This window comes from Capricornis sumatraensis, chromosome 8 (assembly GCF_032405125.1).
Source record: "Capricornis sumatraensis isolate serow.1 chromosome 8, serow.2, whole genome shotgun sequence".
In the NCBI taxonomy this organism is placed as follows: Eukaryota; Metazoa; Chordata; class Mammalia; order Artiodactyla; family Bovidae; genus Capricornis; species Capricornis sumatraensis.
The window spans coordinates 61,122,469-61,143,547 of NC_091076.1; the positions used below are offsets into that span (position 1 = coordinate 61,122,469).

Genomic DNA, 21,079 nt, shown 5'->3' on the forward strand with positions numbered 1-21,079 from the left:
AACCTTAATTACCTGCTTAAAAGCCCCAACTATAATATAAATACAGTCACTTTGGGGATTAGAATTTCAGCATATAAGGGAGGGGGAGGTACAATTCAGCACATAACTAGCATATTCTTTTCTTCTGTGAGTGTGTAATTCTGTCCTTATGTAATTGAGTAATTATGGCATAAGAAATATATATTTGGTCTTTGTCCCAATTCCAGGCACAAAGTTCCCAAATCCCTTGTAGTTTTCCTGAGTGATGTAAGTGAAAGGCACACCTTTTATTCTAATGAGGCAACTTTTGCTGGGCCCGTTGTTAACTTCCAGGGTGGGGACTGATCACCAAAAAAACCTAGACGTGATTAGAGGGTTTGAACTTTCAGCCTCCTCTCCCAACCTCTAGTAGGGGAGTGGGGCTAGAGGTTGGCAAAAGTTTTTCAAAAACTGTTTTTTAAACTGTGAATTTATTTTGTTTGTAAAGAAGTAGACAAAATAACTTAGTCTCTTATGTTATTTCTCACAAAACAAAATTCCAGACTTTTTTTCTAGATAATTTTTTGAGTAGGAAATGTCAGTGGACTGTTTTCTTCTTTAGCATTGTGTAAGAACACATTATTTGCTCAAATAAAAGTTCCTCTTGAAACGTCTTGTAAAACGTCATTGAGTGGTTGCATAATACCATTGTTATTAAGTAAGAACTTAAAACAGACCCAAGTTGTTTTGAATAAAACTTTGTCTCTCAAAGATACCATGGCAAAGAGTAAGACTGGGGAAATGAGTTATTGGTGTTTTGTAGGGGGAAAGGTTTTAGAGTGTGTCCTTCATAACACGTGAGCTGTTTTCTGCCTTCTTACATCTTTGCATCACAAATTAATTAAATGTTCTTTATTGTGATATGGGTGAATGGCTGTTCATCTCGAAAATGAATTGCTTGCAGAATTTGGCTGAATATGATTTTGCAGTTATAAGTCTTTACAGAACTTATGTATGAATGATTAGAAGATGGAAAATCTTTAACTTCATGTTCAATGATTGGAAGATGGATAATCTTTAACTTCTTTATTATATGATTCATTTAAGATATATCCAGTTAATTTTATTAATAAAACCAGAAAGCATGATTTGTGGAATAGATTTGTATTTTTTAAACCTATTGTGATGCTTTGATCATACAGATTTTCACAAATTATCTTCACATTTTTTTGTAATTGCTTGTCTTTTGAAAATATCGTCACAGAAGTATGACTTAAGTTTACAGAATCAAGTTTCAGCTTCTATGACTGCTATGAACGTATTGCCCTCTGAGTTCCCATACTTTATCCTGTACTTTCTGTCTCCTTATTGCCAGGTGAAGGTGAAGTTGCTCAGTCATGTCCAACTCTTTGCTACCCCGTGGACTGTAGCCTACCAGGCTCCTCCGTCCAGGGGATTCTCCAGGCAAGAATACTGAAGTGGGTTGCCATTTCCTTCTCCAGGGGATCTTCCCGACCTGGGTCTCCCGCATTGGAGGCAGACGCTTTAACCTCTGAACCACCAGGGAGTTTGTAATTTCCTCAGTTCTGTCTTGTCGCAACAAAAATTTGAAGCAACTGGACAGACCAGCATTACAGCCCTTGGACAGACCAGTGTTACAGCTCAGTTTTATTTACAAAGCAAAGGAAAATACATCCTTGAGGCATGAAGGCATGCCGACCCAAAAGACAGGAAGAGAAGAGAGGCCCGGGCCCAATTTTGGTTCCTCTTTTTACATGTTTTTTTCTCCTCCTCCTGGGCCTGCCCTATGTAAACTGGGCTAGCCTGGAGGGCTGTTTGTTTTACCCGAGGTCCTCACTCCGGTTTTCCGACCTTCCTTTGTTCTGTTTTCACAAGCTTTTCCCTTGTTTGTCTTTTAGCCACCGCCATTGTGGACTCCTTTTTCCTATTCTAACTACCTAACATTATCATCATTGTAACTGGTATATATGGAGTGCCTATAAAAGATGAGACAATATTAGTATTTTATGTACATTATTTTATTTAATCCTCAGAGTACCTTTTGAAGAAACTGATAGATAGATGTAAAAACTTGCCAAAGCTTAAAATAGATACTGGGAAGTTTGGATTTGAATCCAGTTTTGTTAGATTCCAAAACCTGTTTTCTTTCTGCTAAGTTATTTACTGTACATCTGTTTCATTGTTTCATGTTATAATTGAAGTCTTATGTTCATGTGGTTTCCCTACCAGACTGTGACCTGCTGGAGGATAAGGATCTTCCGGTATTCACATTTGTGTCTTCAGTGGCCATTATTGACCCCAGAACCTTTATACTGAGTGTTGAATGAAAGACACTCATGTAGCTTATGTGGTAGCCATGAGGCTTGTGCTGTGAAGTACTTTCTCTCATACAGACACTTGCTAGGTTTACTGCTTCATATACCTACGCTTTTGGTGTATTAAAAGCATCGGTTCTTCGGCGTGGCTCAGATGGTGAAGCATCTGCCTACAATGCAGGAGACCTGGGTTCAGTCCCTGGGTTGGGAAGATCCTCTGGAGAAGGAAATGGCAGCCCACTCCAGTACTCTTGCCTGGAAAATCCCATGGACAGAGGAGCGTGGTAGGCTACAGTCCCTGGGGTCACAAAGAGTCGGACACGACTGAGCGATTTCACTTCGGTGTATTGGCCATTTATGGTTATATGCACACTGGCATGCCCAAACATACACTCCTTCATCGTCATCAATCCTGTGGACATGAGAATTTTTCTTCTCCTTTTGTAGACCCAAAGAATCAAGATCTAGGAAAAATGAGACTTAACTTAAAATCATGCAACTAGTTAGTAGCAAATCTGGTGTGCAAATCTGGATTTTAGACTCACAGTCCTCTGCTCCAGGCTCTCCATCTGTGCTGAGGGAAACCTGTGCTTTATTTCCTGATATGTTAATTTGTTTATTGAAAAATGAAGGCAACAAAGAAAGGTGTCCAGAAATGAATTATGTCGAAAAGAAGAAACCTTCTGTTGGAATAATGAAGGTAGGCTTTTTCTTCAGCCTTTATAGTCTTATGTTTGTTTTCCTTTATGAAGCCTAAAGTATGGTTGGAATTTTAGCCAAGGGATAAAATTGTTCTAACTAACAAACTGTAGGCAGATTGAACCCATGGCCACGTCGTATTCTCATCAGTTCAGTTCAGTTCAGTCGCTTAGTCCTGTCCGACTCTTTGCGACCCCATGAATTGCAGCACACCAGTCCTCCCTGTCCATCACCAACTCCCGGAGTTCACTCAGACTCACGTCCATCGAGTCCGTGATGCCATCCAGCCATCTCATCCTCAGTCATCCCCTTCTTCTCCTGCCCCCAATCCCTCGCAGCATCAGAGTCTTTTCCGATGAGTCAACTCTTCACACGAGGTGGCCAAAATACTGGAGTTTCAGCTTTAGCATCATTCCTTCCAAAGAAATCCCAGGGCTGATTTCCTTCAGAATGGACTGGTTGGATCTCCTTGCAGTCCAAGGGACTCTCAAGAGTTTTCTCCAACACCACAGTTCAAATGCATCAATTCTTCGGCACTCAGCCTTCTTCACAGTCCAACTCTCACATCCACACATGACCACTGGAAAAATCATAGCTTTGACTAGACGGACCTTACTTCAGCGAAGTAATATCTCTGCTTTTTTTTTTTTTTTTGTCTCTGCTTTTGAATATGCTGTCTAGGTTGGTCATAACTTTTCTTCCAAGGAGTAAGCGTCTTTTAATTTCATGGCTGCAATCACCATCTGCAGTGATTTTGGAGCCCCCCAAAATAGTCTGACACCGTTTCCACTGTTTCCCTATCTATTTCCCATGAAGTGATGGGACTAGATGCCATGATCTTTGTTTTCTGAATGTTGAGCTTTAAGCCAACTTTTTCTCTCTCCTCTTTCACTTTCATCAAGAGGCTTTTTAGTTCCTCTTCACTTTCTGCCCTAAGAGTGGTGTCATCTGCATATCTGAGGTTATTGATATTTCTCCCGGCAATCTTCATTCCAGCTTGTGTTTCTTCCAGTCCAGCATTTCTCATAATGTACTCTGCATATAAGTTAAATAAGCAGGGTGATAATATACAGCCTTGACGTACTCCTTTTCCTATTTGCAGCCAGTCTGTTGTTCCATGTCCAGTTCTAGCTGTTGCTTCTTGACCTGCATACAGATTTCTCAAGAGGCAGGTCAGGTGGTCTGGTATTTCCATCTCTTTCAGAATTTTCCACGGTTTCTTGTGATCCACACAGTCAAAGGCTTTGGCATAGCCAAGAAAGCAGAAATAGATGTTTTTCTGGAACTCTCTTGCTTTTTCCATGATCCAGCGGATGTTGGCAATTTGATCTCTGGTTCCTCTGCCTTTTCTAAAACCAGCTTCAGCATCTGGAACTTCATGGTTCACATATTGCTGAAGCCTGGCTTGGAGAATTTTGAGCATTACTTTACTAGCGTGTGAGGTGAGTGCAATTGTGTGGTAGTTTGAGCGTTCTTTGGCAATGCCTTTCTTAGGGATTGGAATGAAAACGGACCTTTTCCAGTCCTATGGCCACTGCTGAGTTTTCCACATTTGCTGGCATATTGAGTGCAGCACTTTCACAGCATCATCTTTGAGGATTTGAGATAGCTCCACTGGAATTCCATCACCTCCACTAGCTTTGTTCGTAGTGATGCTTCCTAAGGCCCACTTGACTTCACATTCCAGGATGTCTGGCTCTAGGTGAGTGATCACACCATCGTGATTATCTGGGTCGTGAAGATCTTTTTTGTACAGTTCTTCTGTGTATTCTTGCCACCTCTTCTTAGTAGCTTCTGCTTCTGTTAGGTCCGTACCATTTCTGTCCTTTATCGAGCCCATCTTTGCCTGAAATGTTCCCTTGGTATCTCTGATTTTCTTGAAGAGATCTCTAATCTTACCGATTCTGTTCTTTCCCTCTATTTCTTTGCAATGATCTCTGAAGAAGGTTTTCTTATCTCTTCTTGCTGTTCTTTGGAATTCTGCGTTCAGATGCTTATATCTTTCCTTTTCTCCTTTGCTTTTCGCTTCTCTTCTTTTCACAGCTATTTGTAAGGCCTCCTCAGACAGCCGTTTTGCTGTTTTGCATTTCTTTTCCATGGGGATGGTCTTGATCCCTGTCTCCTGTCCAATGGCATGAACCTCATTCCATAGTTCATCAGGCACTCTGTCTGTCAAATCTAGGCCCTTAAATCTACTTCTCACTTTCACTGTATAATCATAAGGGATTTGATTTAGGTCATACCTGAATGGTCTAGCGGTTTTCCCTGCTGCTGCTGCTGCTAAGTCACTTCAGTCGTGTCCGACTCTGTGTGACCCCATAGACGGCAGCCCACCAGGCTCCCCCGTCCCTGGGATTCTCCAGGCAAGAATACTGGAGTGGGTTGCAATTCCCTACTTTCTTCAATTTAAGCCTGAATTTGGTAATAAGGAGTTCATGATCTGAGCCACAGTCAGCTCCTGGTCTTGTTTTTGTTGATTGTATAGAGCTTCTCCTTCTTTGGCTGCAAAGAATATAGTCAATCTGATTTTGGTGTTGACCATCTGGTAATGTCCATGTGTAGAGTCTTCTCTTGTTAACACAAGAGGGTTGGAAGAGGGTGTTTGCTATGACCAGTGCATTTTCTTGGCAAAACTCTATTAGTCTTTGCCCTGCTTCATTCTGCATTCCAAGGCCAAATTTGCCTGTTACTCCAGGTGTTTCTTGACTTCCTACTTTTGCATTCCAGTCCCCTATAATGAAAAGGACATCTTTTTTAGGTGTTAGTTCTAAAAGGTCTTGTAGGTCTTCATAGAACCGTTCAATTTCAGCTTCTTCAGTGTTACTGGTTGGGGCATAGACTTGGATTACCATGATATTGAATGGTTTGCCTTGGAGACGAACAGAGATCATTCTGTTATTTTTGAGATTGCATCCAAGTACTGCATTTTGGACTCTTTTGTTGACCATGATGGCTACTCCATTTCTTCTGAGGGATTCCTTCCCACAGTAGTAGATATAATGGTCATCTGAGTTAAATTCACCCATTCCAGTCCATTTTAATTTGCTGATTCCTAGAATGTCGACGTTCCTTCTTGCCATCTCTTGTTTGACCACTTCCAATGTGCCTTGATTCATGGACCTGACATTCCAGGTTCCTATGCAATATTGCTCTTTACAGCATTGGACCTTGCTTCTATCACCAGTCACATCCACAGCTGGGTATTGTTTCTGCTTTGGCTCCATCCCTTCTTTCTTTCTGGAGTTATTTCTCCACTGATCTCCAGTAGCATGTTGGGCACCTACTGACCTGGGGAGTTCCTCTATCAGTATCCTATCATTTTGCCTTTTCGTACTGTTCATGGGGTTCTCAAGGCAAGAATACTGAAGTGGCTTGCCATTCCCTTCTCCAGTGGACCACATTCTGTCAGACCTCTCCACCATGACCCGCCCGTCTTGGGTTGCCCTGAGGGCGTGGCTTAGTTTCTTTGAGTTAGACAAGGCTGTGGTCCTAGTGTGATTAGATTGACTAGTTTTTTGTGAATATGGTTTCAGTGTGTCTGCCCTCTGATGCCCTCTTGCAACACCTACCCTCTTACTTGGGTTTCTTTGGCCTTGGGCGTGGGGCATGCTGAATCTAAATCTAGCAGGACTCACGGCCGGTGCAGAGGACTCGGCACTGGGACTTTGAAGTGATACACACCTTGAGTAGCGAGATTTGCTTTACTAGCACCTGAAAGAGTGATTCAGGCACAGGTAATCTGATGTTTTTGTGTAGAATAATTACATCAGCACAGTTTATATGTTGTAATTTAGAGATTTTAAGTAAAAGATTTACATCTGTACTTGTAACATAAAGTGTAATATGACGAGTCCATTTAGATACTCACTCATTCTTGGCTGCCTCAGGTCTCAGCTGAGGCACACAGGCTCAGTAGTTAGGCAGGGCGTGTGGGGCCTTAGTCCCTGACCAAGGGCTGGAACCGTGTCCCCTGTGTGGGAAGGTGGGCTCTTAACCACTGCACCACCAGGCAAGTCCTTAAAGAGTACATTTAATTCATCTTAAACATTTAAAATTTTCACCTTCTATGCCTGTACATTTTTTTCTTTCAGTAGAATTGCTTGCTAAATATAATTAATCTTGGATCTGTTGTCAACATTTTTAACATGTTTGATAATGTAATCTTTTTTTAAAAAAATAATGCCAAAGGACTGAACGATTGGTAAAATTTGAGTAGATAGTGTGTATGGTATTAATGAATTAGAAAGACTTTAGACGATTTAAGTTATCTGTTTGAAAGTACTAGTATTTTATAACCTTCTGTGGACAAAATGTCCCCAAATTTTAATCTGGAAAAGCACTGGGATAGCTGTTTGGAAAAGGATTGCCACAACATGGCTTTTATATATTTAATACTTCTACTAGACTTTTATGCAGATTATTAAATCTTGATTATAAAAGAGACAATTAAGGTGTCAACACGTTGAGATAGCAGGTGGGGATTCCTATCCTGTGCTTCCTGTATTCAGTTTCATTAATCCACAGATACAAGGCAGGAATATGTAACATAGCACTGGATTTTATTTTGTTTTATTAGCTCCTCAAGAGTTATTGATCTATGAAATGGCAGAGAATGGAAAAAATTGTGACCAGAGACGTGTAGCAATGAACAAGGAACAATATAATGGAAACTTCACAGGTAAAGGATGGTGGTTTGGAGGGATAAGATCTGTGGGTTTAAATGATATCCTTTTCATTGGAATAAAATTCAAATATATCTAATATGTATTATCTTTTGTTAATAAAATAATATATAGTAATATAAAATACATAAAATTCTTATAAATCTTATAAAAGATTATCTTTTGTTTCATCTTCATAGTAAATTAAATTGCGGATGTATAAGGGTCTGTAAGGTGATTTTTCACAGTGATAGCAGAAGCAGTTTGGCCATAGTCACATCAGCTGTATTCTAGATACAAAATTTTTGCTTTTTAATCTTATGGTATGATAAATATTTATTTGACTCTGTTTGCCATTCAGTTGTATCCTGCTATTTTGTAACCTTAGAAATAGATTATAAATTTATTTATTATGCTAATTATAATTTTTATAATTATCCAAAAAGTCAGAATGTGATTATTGTGGATTTCTTTTTAAATTTTAGTTTGAGACAAATAAATTTGTATTTTAATTGAATTAGGAATTTGTGGTAAATTTCAGTATATTTGACTCTTATTTATACATTTACCCTAAAAATTACGGTTATCTTTTATATAGACGATTTAAGTAAGAACTTTCCTTTATGTGTTTAAAAGAAAGTGAAAGGTTTTCCTTTTCTGTTAACTGTAATGATTTTCTATTTAACTGGATCATTTGACATCTCAAACACATTGCAGATAATATCAGTACTTCAGCAGGGTTATAATTATAGAAATCTTCTACTGGAAGGACTGCAAGCTTTTTGAAGTAGCAGTTCCAATCTGTTCATTTTGATCACTACATTGCTTTGTAGAACGTGTTTGCAGCACTTAACTGACTTTTGGGTTACTTTGGTTGTCAATAAATTTTGTATCGTTTCACCATGAGTCTCAGGATTCAGAGATAGGCATTGTATGTATCAGAGTCTCGTCCCATTCGGAGCTTTCACATGTCATTTTTTCTTTCCTTTCAGCAAGCACGTGCATTTGTATATTCTTCTACTATTGCTTACACCGTTGGAATTTAAAATTAATGTGAGAATGGCACACTTACTGTCCTGTACCATGGTGTGCATTTGTTTGAGATTTTTAACTTACTATTTTCTAGAGATTGTACATGAAGAGCTTATTCTTTCTTACTTGTTTATTTTGGGCTGCACTAGGACTTCGTTGCTGCGTGCAGGCTTCCTCTTCATGGCAATGCACAGGCTCCTTATTGCTGTGCTTCCCCTTGTTGTGGGGCACAAGCTCTAAAGCACAGGCTCAGTAGCTGTGGCCCACGTGCTTCATTGCTCCACAGCATGTGGGATCTTCCCAGACCACGGCTTGAATCAGAGTCCTCTGCTTTGGCAGGTGGATTCTTATCCACTGAACCACCAGGGAAGTCCCAAGAACTTATTCTTTACTATGGCTGCTTAGTGTTCTGTTGTTCAGGTATAACATATTTTAGTCACTCCTCTGTCTTATTAAAGCAAATAACACTACACTGAATAAACTTGTACAAAAGTCATTTCTCCTCACACCTAATCATTCTCCTAAGTAGAATTATTGAGTGACAGTTCAGTTCAGTTCAGTCGCTTAGTCGAGTCCAACTCCTTGCGACCCTGTGGACTGCAGCACGCCAGGCCTCCCTGTCCATCACTAACTCCTGGAGTTTACCCAAACTCATCTCCATTGAGTCAGTGATGCCATCCAACCATCTCATCCTCTGTCATCCCCTTCTCCTCCCACCTTCAATCTTTCCCAGGATCAGGGCCTTTTCCAGTGAGTCAGCTCTTTGCATCAGGTGGCCGGAGTATTGGAGTTTCACCTTCAACATCAGTCCTTCCAGTGAAGGCTCAGGACTGGTCTCCTTTCGGAAGGACTGGTTGGATCTCCTTGGAGTCCAAGGGATTCTCAAGAGTTTTCTCCAGCACCACAGTTCAAAAGCATCAATTCTTCAGTGCTCAGTTTTCTTTATAGTCCAACTCTCACATCTAAACATGACTTCTAGAAAAATCATAGCCTTGACTTGACGGACCTTTGTTGGCAAAGCAATGTCAAAGTTGGTCATAACTTTGCTTTTTGATATGCTGTCTAGGTTGGTCATAACTTTCCTTCTAAGGAGTAAGCGTCTTTTAATTTCATGGCTGCAATCACCATCTGCAGTGATTTTGGAGCCCCCCAAAATAAAGTCTGCCACTGTTTCTACTGTTTCCCCATCTATTTGCCATGAAGTGATGGGACCAGATGCCATGATCTTAGTTTTCTGAATGTTGAGCTTTAAGCCAACTTTTTTACTCTCCTCTTTCACTTTCATCAAGAGCCTCTTTAGATCTTCTTCACTTTCTGCCATAAGGGTGATGTCATCTGCATATCTAAGGTTATTGATATTTCTCCCAGCAATCTTGATTCCAGCTTGTGCTTCATCCAGCTCGGCATTTCACATGATGTGCTCTGCATATAAGTTAAATAAGCAGGGTGACAATATACAGCCTTGACGGACTCCTTTTCCTATTTGCAACCAGTCTGTTGTTCCATGTCCAGTTCTAACTGTTGTTTCCTGACCTGCATACAGGTTTCTCAAGAGGCAGGTCAAGTGGTCAGGTATTCCCATCTCTTTCAGAATTTTACACGGTTTGTTGTGATCCACTTAGTCAAAGGCTTTGGCATAGTCAATAAAGCAGAAATAAATGTTTTTCTGGAACTCTCTTGCTTTTTCCGTGATCCAGCGGATGTTGGCAATTTGATCTCTGGTTCCTCTGTGTTTTCTAAAACCAGCTTGAACATCTGGAAGTTTACGATTCATGTATTGTTGAAGCCTGGCTTGGAGAATTTTGAGCATTACTTTACTAGCGTGTGAGATGAGTGCAATTGTGTGGTAGTTTGCGCATTCTTTGGCATTGCCTTTCTTAGGGATTGGAGTGAAAACGGACCTTTTCCAGTCCTGTGGCCACTGCTGCGTTTTCCAAATTTGCTGGCATATTGAGTGCAGCACTTTCACAGTATCATGTTTTAGGATTTGAAATAGCTCAACTGGAAGTATATGCATTTATAATTTCAAGAGATGATGCCAAGAGATTTACAATAATAAGTAACCTTAATTGTACATATATAACATGAATTAACTCATTTAATCTTTAACAAGACCCTAAAAAGTAAGTACTGTTTTTATTTTAGTGAAGAGAAAATTGAGGCACAGCAAAAGGTTAACTGGCTTTGACCAGTAGGTGGCAGAGCCAAGGTTTGATATCCCTTCACAAGGTTGTTTTAGAGCAGAACCTGCTGGTCTTCCCTGATAGCTCAAATGGTAAAGAATCTGCCTGCAATACAGGAGACCTGGGTTTAGTCCCTGAGTTGGGAAGATCCCCTCGAGAAGGCAATGGCAACCCACTCCAGTATTCTTGCCCAGAGCATTCCATGGACATAAGAGCTTAGCAGGCTATAGTCCATGGGATCGTAGAGAGTCGGATATGATAAAGTGACTCACACTACTACTACTAGTTGGCCTTCACATTTTGAGCTCTCAATCACTTTGTTCTATGATATGATGCTAAATTACCCTTCACAGAAAGTGGACTAATTTAGTATTCCAGTAATGTGTGGGCTTCCGAGGTGGCTCAGATGGTAAAGTGTCTACCTGCAATGCCGGAGACCCGGGTTCAATCCCTGGGTCAGGAAAATCCCCTGGAGAAGGAAATGGCAACCCACTCCAGTACTCTTGCCTAGAAAATTCTATGGATGGAGGAGCCTGGTAGGCTACAGTACATAGGGTTGCAAAGAGTTGGACACGACTGAGCGACTTCACTTTCACTTTCAGTAATGTATAAGAGAAACTTGTGTCCTGACTCTAATATAATTCCAAAAATAATGGTAAGAGTAGAACAGCAGGACATAGCCTAGACTTGGCACAGTGTGAATCGGGTTGTTTGCTTTTGAGGTTTCTCTGCAGTCCTTCAAACGCGGGATGGGAAGATAGGTGAGTTTCGAGAGTGACTGGGAAAAGTAGCATCCTGTTTTAACTTCTGCACTCATTTTTTCAGACCCCTCTTCAGTGAATGAAAAGAAGAGGAGGGATCGAGAAGAAAGACAGAATATTGTCCTGTGGAGACAGCCACTCATTACCTTGCAGTATTTTTCTCTGGAAACCCTAGTAATCTTGAAGGAATGGACCTCAAAGTAAAGAGTCTTCCATTAACTTTTATATAAACTGTTTTTACTAATTCTAGAAGTCTTCAGCAAGCTCCTATTCCTGCTACCTGGTCTATCAAAATGGATTAATTAAATTTCGAATGTTACAGGAACACATTTATTTTCCTTTTTATAGGTAGTTTGAAGAAAAATAGATTAGGGAAACTTACTGCTATTTGTTCACTGGATTATTACAGTTGATGATTGTTTCCTATTGAATCCTTTATGCAGAGGAGAACCCTAAGAACAAAAAGTTTTTTCTTCTGGCTTTACCTTCAGGAGAAATCAGGCCTGTGTATGTTAGATACACTGATTCTTTAGCAGGTCAAGGTTCAGGATACATGGCACTACTGATAATTTGAGCCAATGAAAAGGACTCTGCCATGGAAATTGTGTTCTCTGTTTGAATTTAGTACTTGTAAGCCCTGTTTCTGATAGCATAAAGAGCGAGTTGAACTTTTAATTGCCTTAATCATTTTCTGGTTTACCTTTCCAAGATATCTGTAATAATACCTTACATTTTTATTGTACTTCCGGTTTATAAAGTATTTTGTAACACTTGTTAGTTCATTTGATTCTTCTAGCAATTCTGCGAAGAAGGTAAAATAAGTATATGATCATTATGATTTTAAAAACAAGGAACAGAATCAGATTGGTTGAGTGTCTTACTCTAAGTGCAGTACTTCAGAGATTCTGATCCAAGTCCTCTGACTAAAGGCTAATGCCCTATCCAGTAAATGCTTTTTCAAATTCATTTCTGGTTGGAGGATAATAGCTTTACAGTATTGTGTTGGTTTCTGCCATACAGCAGCATGAATCAGCCAGAAGTATACATATATCCTCTTCGTCCTGTCCCAGTTAGAGGCTGGAGTATATACAAGCAATTTGGGGGTTTGGGGAGGGCCGCAGTGGGGTTTCTAGGAAGAAATTAGATTCTGTACCCATGTATCTTGTTTATTCTCTTCTGTACATCAAGAGACCATAGTCTTTAAGAGCAGAAGAGCTCAGTCCACCAAGAACCACTTCTAAACCTGAGCTAAAAAAACTTCATTGTTTAAGTGAGAAATGTCTTGAGAGTGATGAATCCTAAAAATGAGACTGTGATGTATCTCATTTTTTCTGTTTTGTTTTTAAGATTATGGCATCGTCAAAGCATTGTGGTGTCTTTTTTACTGCTGCTTGCTGTGCTTACAGCTACGTATTATATTGAAGGAGCACATCAACAGGTACGAGGTTCAACGCAGTTCTGGTTCCTTCCCGAATCCCAGGCAGTTTCAGAATGGAACTGTTTTGGGTTTTGTTGGTTTTTTTTTTTTAATTTATCTCATAAGTGGTATCTTAATGTCTTATTTTTAAGGTCAAATGTTAAAAATATTCTTGTGGTAAGTCATGGCTGCTCGGTATTTATATTTGGTATATATCATTCGTTTTTACCTTTAAGGATTTAAATGTAACTTTCCAGGCAATGTTTAGTCAAAGCAGCATGAATTCTTTAATAACTACCAAAGTCTTCATGTTATCTATACTGTGACCTATCAAAGCTCATATACTCATCCTAGATTGAAAGTTCGGTTTTATATGTATAAAGTGGGGGGAAGTTTGCTTGCCTGTTGTCTATAAATACAGCATAAATGAAGGGAAAATAGGACATTTTGTTAATAACTTTTGTTAAAATAGCAAAATGTTCATGTATTCTGATAGGAAATAGTTCTAAAATGATACCATTTCACATGTTAGAGCAGTTTACCTCTTTATTCATCAAAATGCCAGTGGTGATTATCTTTGGTAGGGTGGAGATTATGGACGATAGTTGTTTTTTTACTTTATGTATTTTTACTTGTCTGTAATAAACATATGTTGCTTATAAAAGTAGGAAACAATAAATGGCATTAAAAGGAGGGGGGTGAAGCAGTTTACTTCTAATCAGAGAAGTCTTTATACATATAAATGCAAGTTTTAAATATATTTTAAAGAAATCTGTGTGTGCTATTAAGAGTTTCCAGGGAACCAGATTTACTGTCCAGTATGAGCATCTAAACTCTGGAAATCTTCCAAGTCCGTATCCCAGTGGGCTGCAGTTTGCTTTTGCTTGTAAAGCATCATGGTCTTAAATATATAAAAATAATTTTATGTACATTTTTTACTAGGATCAACAAGAATATGTTCTGGTTCCAAATATTATATAAATAACCACCCATCTCTTACCACTGTATATTATCATGCTTTTTTAAACAAAATTTGTGAAACTTTTAAGGGTCTTTAAAATTTTTATTCTCATAGTTATCAGTAATTTGCATATTTCCTACAAATGTCATTGTAATAGTAGGACTTTTAAAATGTTAGAAATGAGCTTTATTGTAGTCACATGGGTTTTTTTTTTTTTTTTTTTGGTCATCTCTGCTATCACATGTTAGAGGAATTAGGTCTCTTTAAGGAGCCTTGAATCTTAATACTTTCTTCCTATTGGAAAGTTAGTGGTTTGTTTTTTTTTAATTGTAGTTGATAAATACATTTCTGCTTAAGAATTCTGACTTTGTTTTTTATCACCTTATCTCTTTTGTTTTTCAGTATGTGCAACGGATAGAGAAACAGTTTCTTTTGTATGCCTACTGGATAGGCTTAGGAATTTTGTCTTCTGTTGGGCTTGGAACAGGGCTGCACACCTTTCTGCTTTATCTGGTAAGATTAACTTTTAATAATCGAGGTTGAAAGAGATTATGTTTTAATTTGTCCTTATACTTCAGAAGTTAAAATTCTAAGGTTTTATTTGACTATCTTTGTGTTTTATATGTATTCTAATCCTCCAATCAGTGCTTTAGATTTGATTCAGAACTCTGTTTTGGTTTTCTTTCGAGTTGAGAATTTAAAAAGAGAAGGGAGGGGAAAAGCCTTAGGCAAATGAGATTGTTTACTTATATTAATTCAGCCAGGAAACGTTTTTTCTGTTGAGATTTCGGAATAGTGGTTCTCTTGCTTATGCAGTTACATTGTAATAGTTGAAGTTATTTAGTTGTACGAAATTCCATGTACGGGTTGGAATTGACTTGGACAGTAACTTTCTCTGTTAATAGCCAATGAGAAATGGTGTCTTCCCTCACACCCTCAGGTAACCGTGTGCACAACGGGGTGGTTACTCTGGTGTTCTTACTGAACACGGCTCATAAAGTGTGATGTGTGTAGAACTGATGCTATCTTAAACTCTTTTAAATCAAGATATAAAATGTACCCTTCCTAAAAAAAATATATATTTTTTTTACTTAGTTGAAATTAGAGAAATGAAAGAGAGGTATTTGCTTTGGACACTGGCAAATATAATGAAATAATGGCAGAGCTAGGACTAGGGAGTGACAAGCGTGACATCGAGGGCACAGAATTTATATACTTTTAGGGTCATAGAAATGTGGGGCTCATGAGTGAAGGCCTCATTTAATTTGTACCCTGGATGTCTCTCTTGTTTCACTCTCTTCCTGTCTCTGAATAATATATTGAAAACAATTTCATATTTGAAAACAGCTTGCTCTTGGTGGAGAAAATAGGTGAGAAGTTGTCATAGCAGTACTGATTGCTGAATGGAGTTCAGCAGTGCAAACAATCTCTATGCTTCAGTGAATGCATTTCTGAAGCAGGTGTGAGAAATATTAGGAAATGAGTATTCAGAAGGCTGCTTAACTAATGATCTGAAGAATAAGGATTAATCTATAATACATAAGTTCTGTGAGTTTATGGGAATTTTAAAACATGGAGTTTTAGAATTCTGTTCATGACTGCTTGTTGATTTTAACCCAGATAGAAACATAAATCCTGGATAAGTGATCATATCAGAGTTTCTTTAATTATTCTAGAAATATAATGCTATACTAGAGGTTGCGACAGAGTAGGAAAAAAGAAAATGCCAGTTACCTTTCTATTCTTTACTAGACCTGTCCTCTTAGATTCCTTGGGAAGACCAGAGTAAGGAACTCATTAGTTGCATTTGATTAATTTGGAAGTATTTAAAAAGCTACCTAGCTAGCAGATTGTACTGAATCTTTAAAGGGATTCTAATGAACCCTATAAATCCCATAATAAGAATAAGAAAAATTTGAAACTTAGAAGTTTCACGTTTTCTGTTTCTTTTCATATCCTTGAGAAACTTTTATAAAATGGCATTTATAAACTGTCTTGCTGTGAAAACATTCTTATTTTAGTTCCATTGATCCATGTAACCAGTAAAGGATTTAAAACATACAAATAAGCATTTATTACAAAGTGTATTTCACTGAAAAGTCAACCTTTGTTTCCGTAAACTAAGTAGTTATTTCTGCCCTCAATCAGAGTGCAAGGTTAAGGGAATGTAGTTAGATTTTTCACAAGTTTAGAAGGAATTCTTCAAAAACTATTTGAAGGAAAGTATCACTCTTAGTCAAGGCTGTGGTTTTTCCAGTGGTCATGTATGGATGCAAGAGTTGGACTGTGAAAAAAGCTGAGCGCCGAAGAATTGATGCTTCTGAACTGTGGTGTTGGAGAAGACTCTTGGGAGTCCCTTGGACTACAAGGAGATCCAGCTAGTCCATTCTAAAGGAGATCAGCCCTGGGTGTTCCTTGGAAGGAATGATGCTAAAGCTAAAATTCCAGTACTTTGGCCACCTCATGTGAAGAGTTGACTCATTGGAAAAGACTCTGATGCTGGGAGGGATTGGGGGCAGGAGGTAAAGGGGACGACAGAGGATGAGATGGCTGGATGGCATCACTGACTCGATGGACATGAGTTTGAGTGAACTCCGGGAGATGGTGATGGACAGGGAAGCCTGGCGTCCTGTGATTCATGGGATCACAAAGAGTCAGACATGACTGAGCGACTGAACTGAACTGAACTGATCACTCTGTCATTACTCTCAGTGCCATGTATATTATTACTAGTTAAGCAAATGTGGAGATAAAATCAAGGAACATCTGAAACTGTGTTGCGTTATACATAAAAACCATATAAAAACATTGTGGTATTATCATTGCTGGTAATAAACTGTCATCCAGATGGATCAGACCACGTTTTTCAGCATTAGATTAATTTGGTTTTTGTTTGTTGTTTGTCAGTAGCATTTAGAGTTATTTTTAAGTGCCCTAAAAGCAAAATAACCAGATCTGTACTTTTGTTGTTCAGTCACTCAGTCATGTCTGACTCTTTGTGATTCCATGAATGGCAGCACACCAGGTTTCCCTTTGTTCATTGTCTCCTGGAGTTTGCTCAGACTCATGTCCATTAAGTTAGTGATGCCATCCAACTATCTCCATCCTCTGTCGCCCCCTTCTCCCCCTACCCTCAGTCTTTCACAGTATCAGGGTCTTTTCCCATGAGAAAGCTCTTCACATCACGTGGCTGAAGTGTTGAAACTTCAGCTTTAGTATTAGTTGTGCCAGTGAATAATCAGGGTTTATTTCCCTTAGGATGGACTGGTTGGATCTCCTCGCAGTCCAAGGGACTCTCAAGAGTCTTCTCCAGCACCACAATCCAAAAGCATCAATTCTTCCGTGCTCAACATTTTTTATGGTCCAACTCACATCCATACACGACCACTGGAAAAACCATAGCTTTGACTATACGGAGCTTTGTTGGCAAAGTGATGTCTCTGCTTTTTAATATGCTGTCTAGGTTTGTCATAGCTTTCCTTCCAAGGGGTAAGCGTCTTTTAATTTCATGGCTGCAGTCACTGTCCACAATGATTTTGGAGCCCAAGTAAAGAAAGTCTGTCACTGTTTCCATTGTTTCCCCATCTGTTTGCCATGAAGTGATGAGACTGGATGCCATGATCTTCATTTTTTGAATGCTGAGTTTTAAGCCAGAGTTTTCACTCTCCTCTTTCACTTTCACCAAGGGCTCTTAAGTTCCTCTTTGCTTTCTGCTCTTAGGGTGGGGTCGTCTGCATATGTGAGGTTGTTGATATTTCTCCCAGAAATCTTAATTCCAGCTTGTGCTTCATCCAGCCTGGAATTTCTCATGATGTACTCTGCATATAAGTTAAATAAGCAGGGTGACAATATACAGCCTTGTCCCAGTTTTGAACCAGTCCATTGTTCCGTGTACAGTTCTGTTACTTCTTGACCTGCATACAGGTTTCTCAAGAGGCAGGTAAGGTGGGCTGATATTCCCATCTCTAAGAATTTTCCACAGTTTGTTGTGATTCACACAGTTAAGGCTTTGGCTCTGATCCACACAGTCAAAGGTTTTAGCTTAGTCAGTGAAGCAGAAGTAGATGTTTTTCTGGAATTCCCTTGCTTTTTTCTATGATCCAACAGATGTTGGCAATTGGATCTCTGGCCTCTCTGACTTTCCTAAATCCAGCTTATACGTTTCTTGGTTCATGTACTGTTGAAGCCTAGCTTGAAAAATTTTGAGCATTACCTTGCTAGCATGTGAAATGAGCAGTTATGTGGCAGTTTGAACATTCTTTGGCATTGCCTTTCTTTGGGATTGGAATGAAAACTGACCTTTTCCAGTCCTGTGGCCACTGTTGAGTTTTCCAAATTTGCTGGCATATTGAGTGCAACACTTCAACAACATTATCTTTTAGGATTTTGAATTGCTCAGCTGGAATTCCATCATTTCCACTAGCTTTGTTGATAGTAAAGCTTCCTAAGGTCCACTTCACTTTACACTCCAGGATATCTGGAGTGACTACACCATCATGGTTAATCTTGATCATTAAGATTGTTTTTGTACAGTTGAGGAACCAATATTGATCTGCTGCTGCTGCTGCTAAGTCGCTTCAGTCATGTCCGACTCTGTGCGACCCCATAGACAGCAGCCCACCAGGCTCCGCTGTCCCCGGGATTCTCCAGGAAAGAACACTAGAGTGGGTCTCCATTTCCTTCTCCAATGCAGGAAAGTGAAAAGTGAACATGAACTCGCTCAGTCGTGTCCGACTCTTCGAGACCCCATGGACTGCAGCCTCCCAGGCTCCCCCGTCCATGGGATTCTCCAGGTGAGAGTACTGGAGTGGGTCGCCATTACTAACTAAAGCCAATTGTTTATATTAGAATTCACTCTGTGTTTTATATAGTTTTATAGGTTTTGGCAAGAGTTTAATGTTATACATTCTTCATTACAGGATCACAGAATAGTTTCACTCTCCTAAAAATACCCTGTGCTATACCTGTTTATTCTTACCCTTCTCATTCTCCCTACTCACAGACCCTAAGAAAACACTAATCTTTTACTCTCTCTGTAAGTTTTGATTTTGTTCATATAGTTGGGATTATATAGTATGAGTTTTTTCCTGCTTGACTTCTTTCACTTAGCAATATCTATGTAAAGTTCCTCCATTGTCTTCATGGCTTGATACCTCAGTTCTTTATTTTTGGGGGGCCATGCCCCACCTCATGTGGGATCTTAATTCCTCAACCAAGGATCAAACCCACACCCACTGCATTGGAAGCACAAAGTCCCCTGGGTCGCCGGGAAGTGCCAATATCTCATTTTTTTTATTCCCAAATAATATCCCATTTCCTGGATGTACCACAGTTTGTTTATCCATTCATGTATTGAAGATCATCATGGTTATTTCCAGGTTATAGCAATTATGAATAAAGCTGCTATAAATATTCATGTGCAGGGTTTTGGATATATATATAAGAATTTGGCTCATTTGGGTAAATACCTAGGAACAGGATCTGTAGATTATGTATATTAATTGGTGATACATAGGAAAGTAATCAACTTTTGTATATTAACCTTGTATCCTGCAACCTAAGTAGTTTCAGGACTTTGTTGTTGATTCTTTAGGATTTTCTATATAAGATAATCATGTCATCTGCAAATAGTTTTGTTTTTTCCTTCTCAATCTGTGTACCCTTTCGTTTTTACCCCTTGTCTTTTATTGCGTTAGCTCCGTCTGATGTTGAATTGGAGTGGTGACAGGGAAATCACCTTGTTCCCAACCTTAGGGAGGAAGCCTGTAGTTTCTCACCATGAAGCTACATGTTAGCTACAGGTTTTTGTAGGTGTTCTTTATCAAGTAGATGAAACTTACTTCTGTTCCTAGTTTGTTGTGAGTTGTGTGTGTATTTGAGAGTTTTTTTTTTTTTTTTTATCATGAATCAGTGAGGATTTGGTCAGGAGAACACTTTTTTAGATAGTAGTGATCAAAAATGGATGAAAGGTCAGTATAGCAAACAAATTCAGAATGAGAAGTCTTGAAGAGCAATATATGAATGTTAAAAATAAAAAGATACCCAGAATATCCCATTTCCATTTGATGAGATTATCTTTAGTTCTTAAATTTGTTAGTTCTTAAACACAGAATTCCTTCCAGAATTCCTTAGGTATAATAGGGAAAATGAAGAAAAACAAATATTGGGAAAAAATAATTTTCCGAGAAGTCAAGCAAAAGGAAGATAAAAGATGTCACTGGTTTTTGTTTATTTTTAATTACCTGATGGGATGAAAGTCAGATTCTAAGAAATTAACTACAGCTGTTTCTACTACTACTACAAAAAATGGCAAACATTGTCATTATTGTCATCAGAGTAATACTAACTGAAGTCAATTCTGTTGGTTTTTTATCCATATTTGGTATTTATTTTTGAGAGATGTTTCATCCGCATCCTGTTGAACTCCAGCCAGGTGATTTGCTTTCATCAAAGAAATGTGAGCATAACTGATAGATCTTGCTTCCTGATGGAAGCTTCAAGGCTTGTCATGCTGTGTTTCACCTGGAGCCCGAGTCTCTGACTACAGTGAGCAGATTCACCTTGCTAGCCTCTGATGGATATGTAGAGTAAGGGAGATAGAAACTTAGTTGTCTTAAGCTACTGAGTTTGGGGGCTATTTGTTATTTTAACCTATCCTGACCAATAAACTAACATTTATTGAATGTTAATTACCACATGCTAGACTCTGTGCTCAGCTCTTTACCTGAATTATTTCCTGTAGTCCTTCCAAGAGCCAAGCTAGTCAATAAACAATAGTGTAGCAAATGTGTAGTAAAAAAAAATGTCATCAGTAAGTATAGACTATGCATTTGTGAACTTTGGCAGTTATGGAGAAAAATAGCCAGGAAACTAGAGGCAAAGCAGCATCAAATAAAAGTTTAAGAATTCGATCTCTTATTATTTAAAAAGCTATTCAAAATCTATGGTTAGATTTTTAACATTTTCTTGGTGGTAATGGTTGACATAGTTTTTTCTTTATAGATCATCATTCCTTTTGTATTATATATGTGAAATGTGATTATATCTGGAAAGTCCTAATTACATCTTTCA

The 21,079-nt window shown here is 38.8% G+C and overlaps 1 protein-coding gene across 5 annotated transcripts in view; it reads left to right on the forward strand.

The window, feature by feature from the left end:
• VMP1 (vacuole membrane protein 1) overlaps positions 1–21,079 on the forward strand; it is a 127,882-nt gene that overhangs the window by 12,663 nt on the left and 94,140 nt on the right. For 2 of the 5 annotated variants that reach the window (XM_068976085.1, XM_068976084.1), the window contains exons 2-5: positions 7,570–7,671; positions 11,695–11,830; positions 12,978–13,068; positions 14,411–14,521. In XM_068976085.1, the coding sequence (XP_068832186.1) occupies positions 7,596–7,671; positions 11,695–11,830; positions 12,978–13,068; positions 14,411–14,521 (414 nt within the window). In that variant the 5' untranslated portion in view covers positions 7,570–7,595. Of the gene's footprint in view, positions 1–7,569; positions 7,672–11,694; positions 11,831–12,977; positions 13,069–14,410; positions 14,522–21,079 lie in introns of those variants that run through there. The other 3 variants (XM_068976087.1, XM_068976089.1, XM_068976086.1) reach the window with 3 other exon arrangements.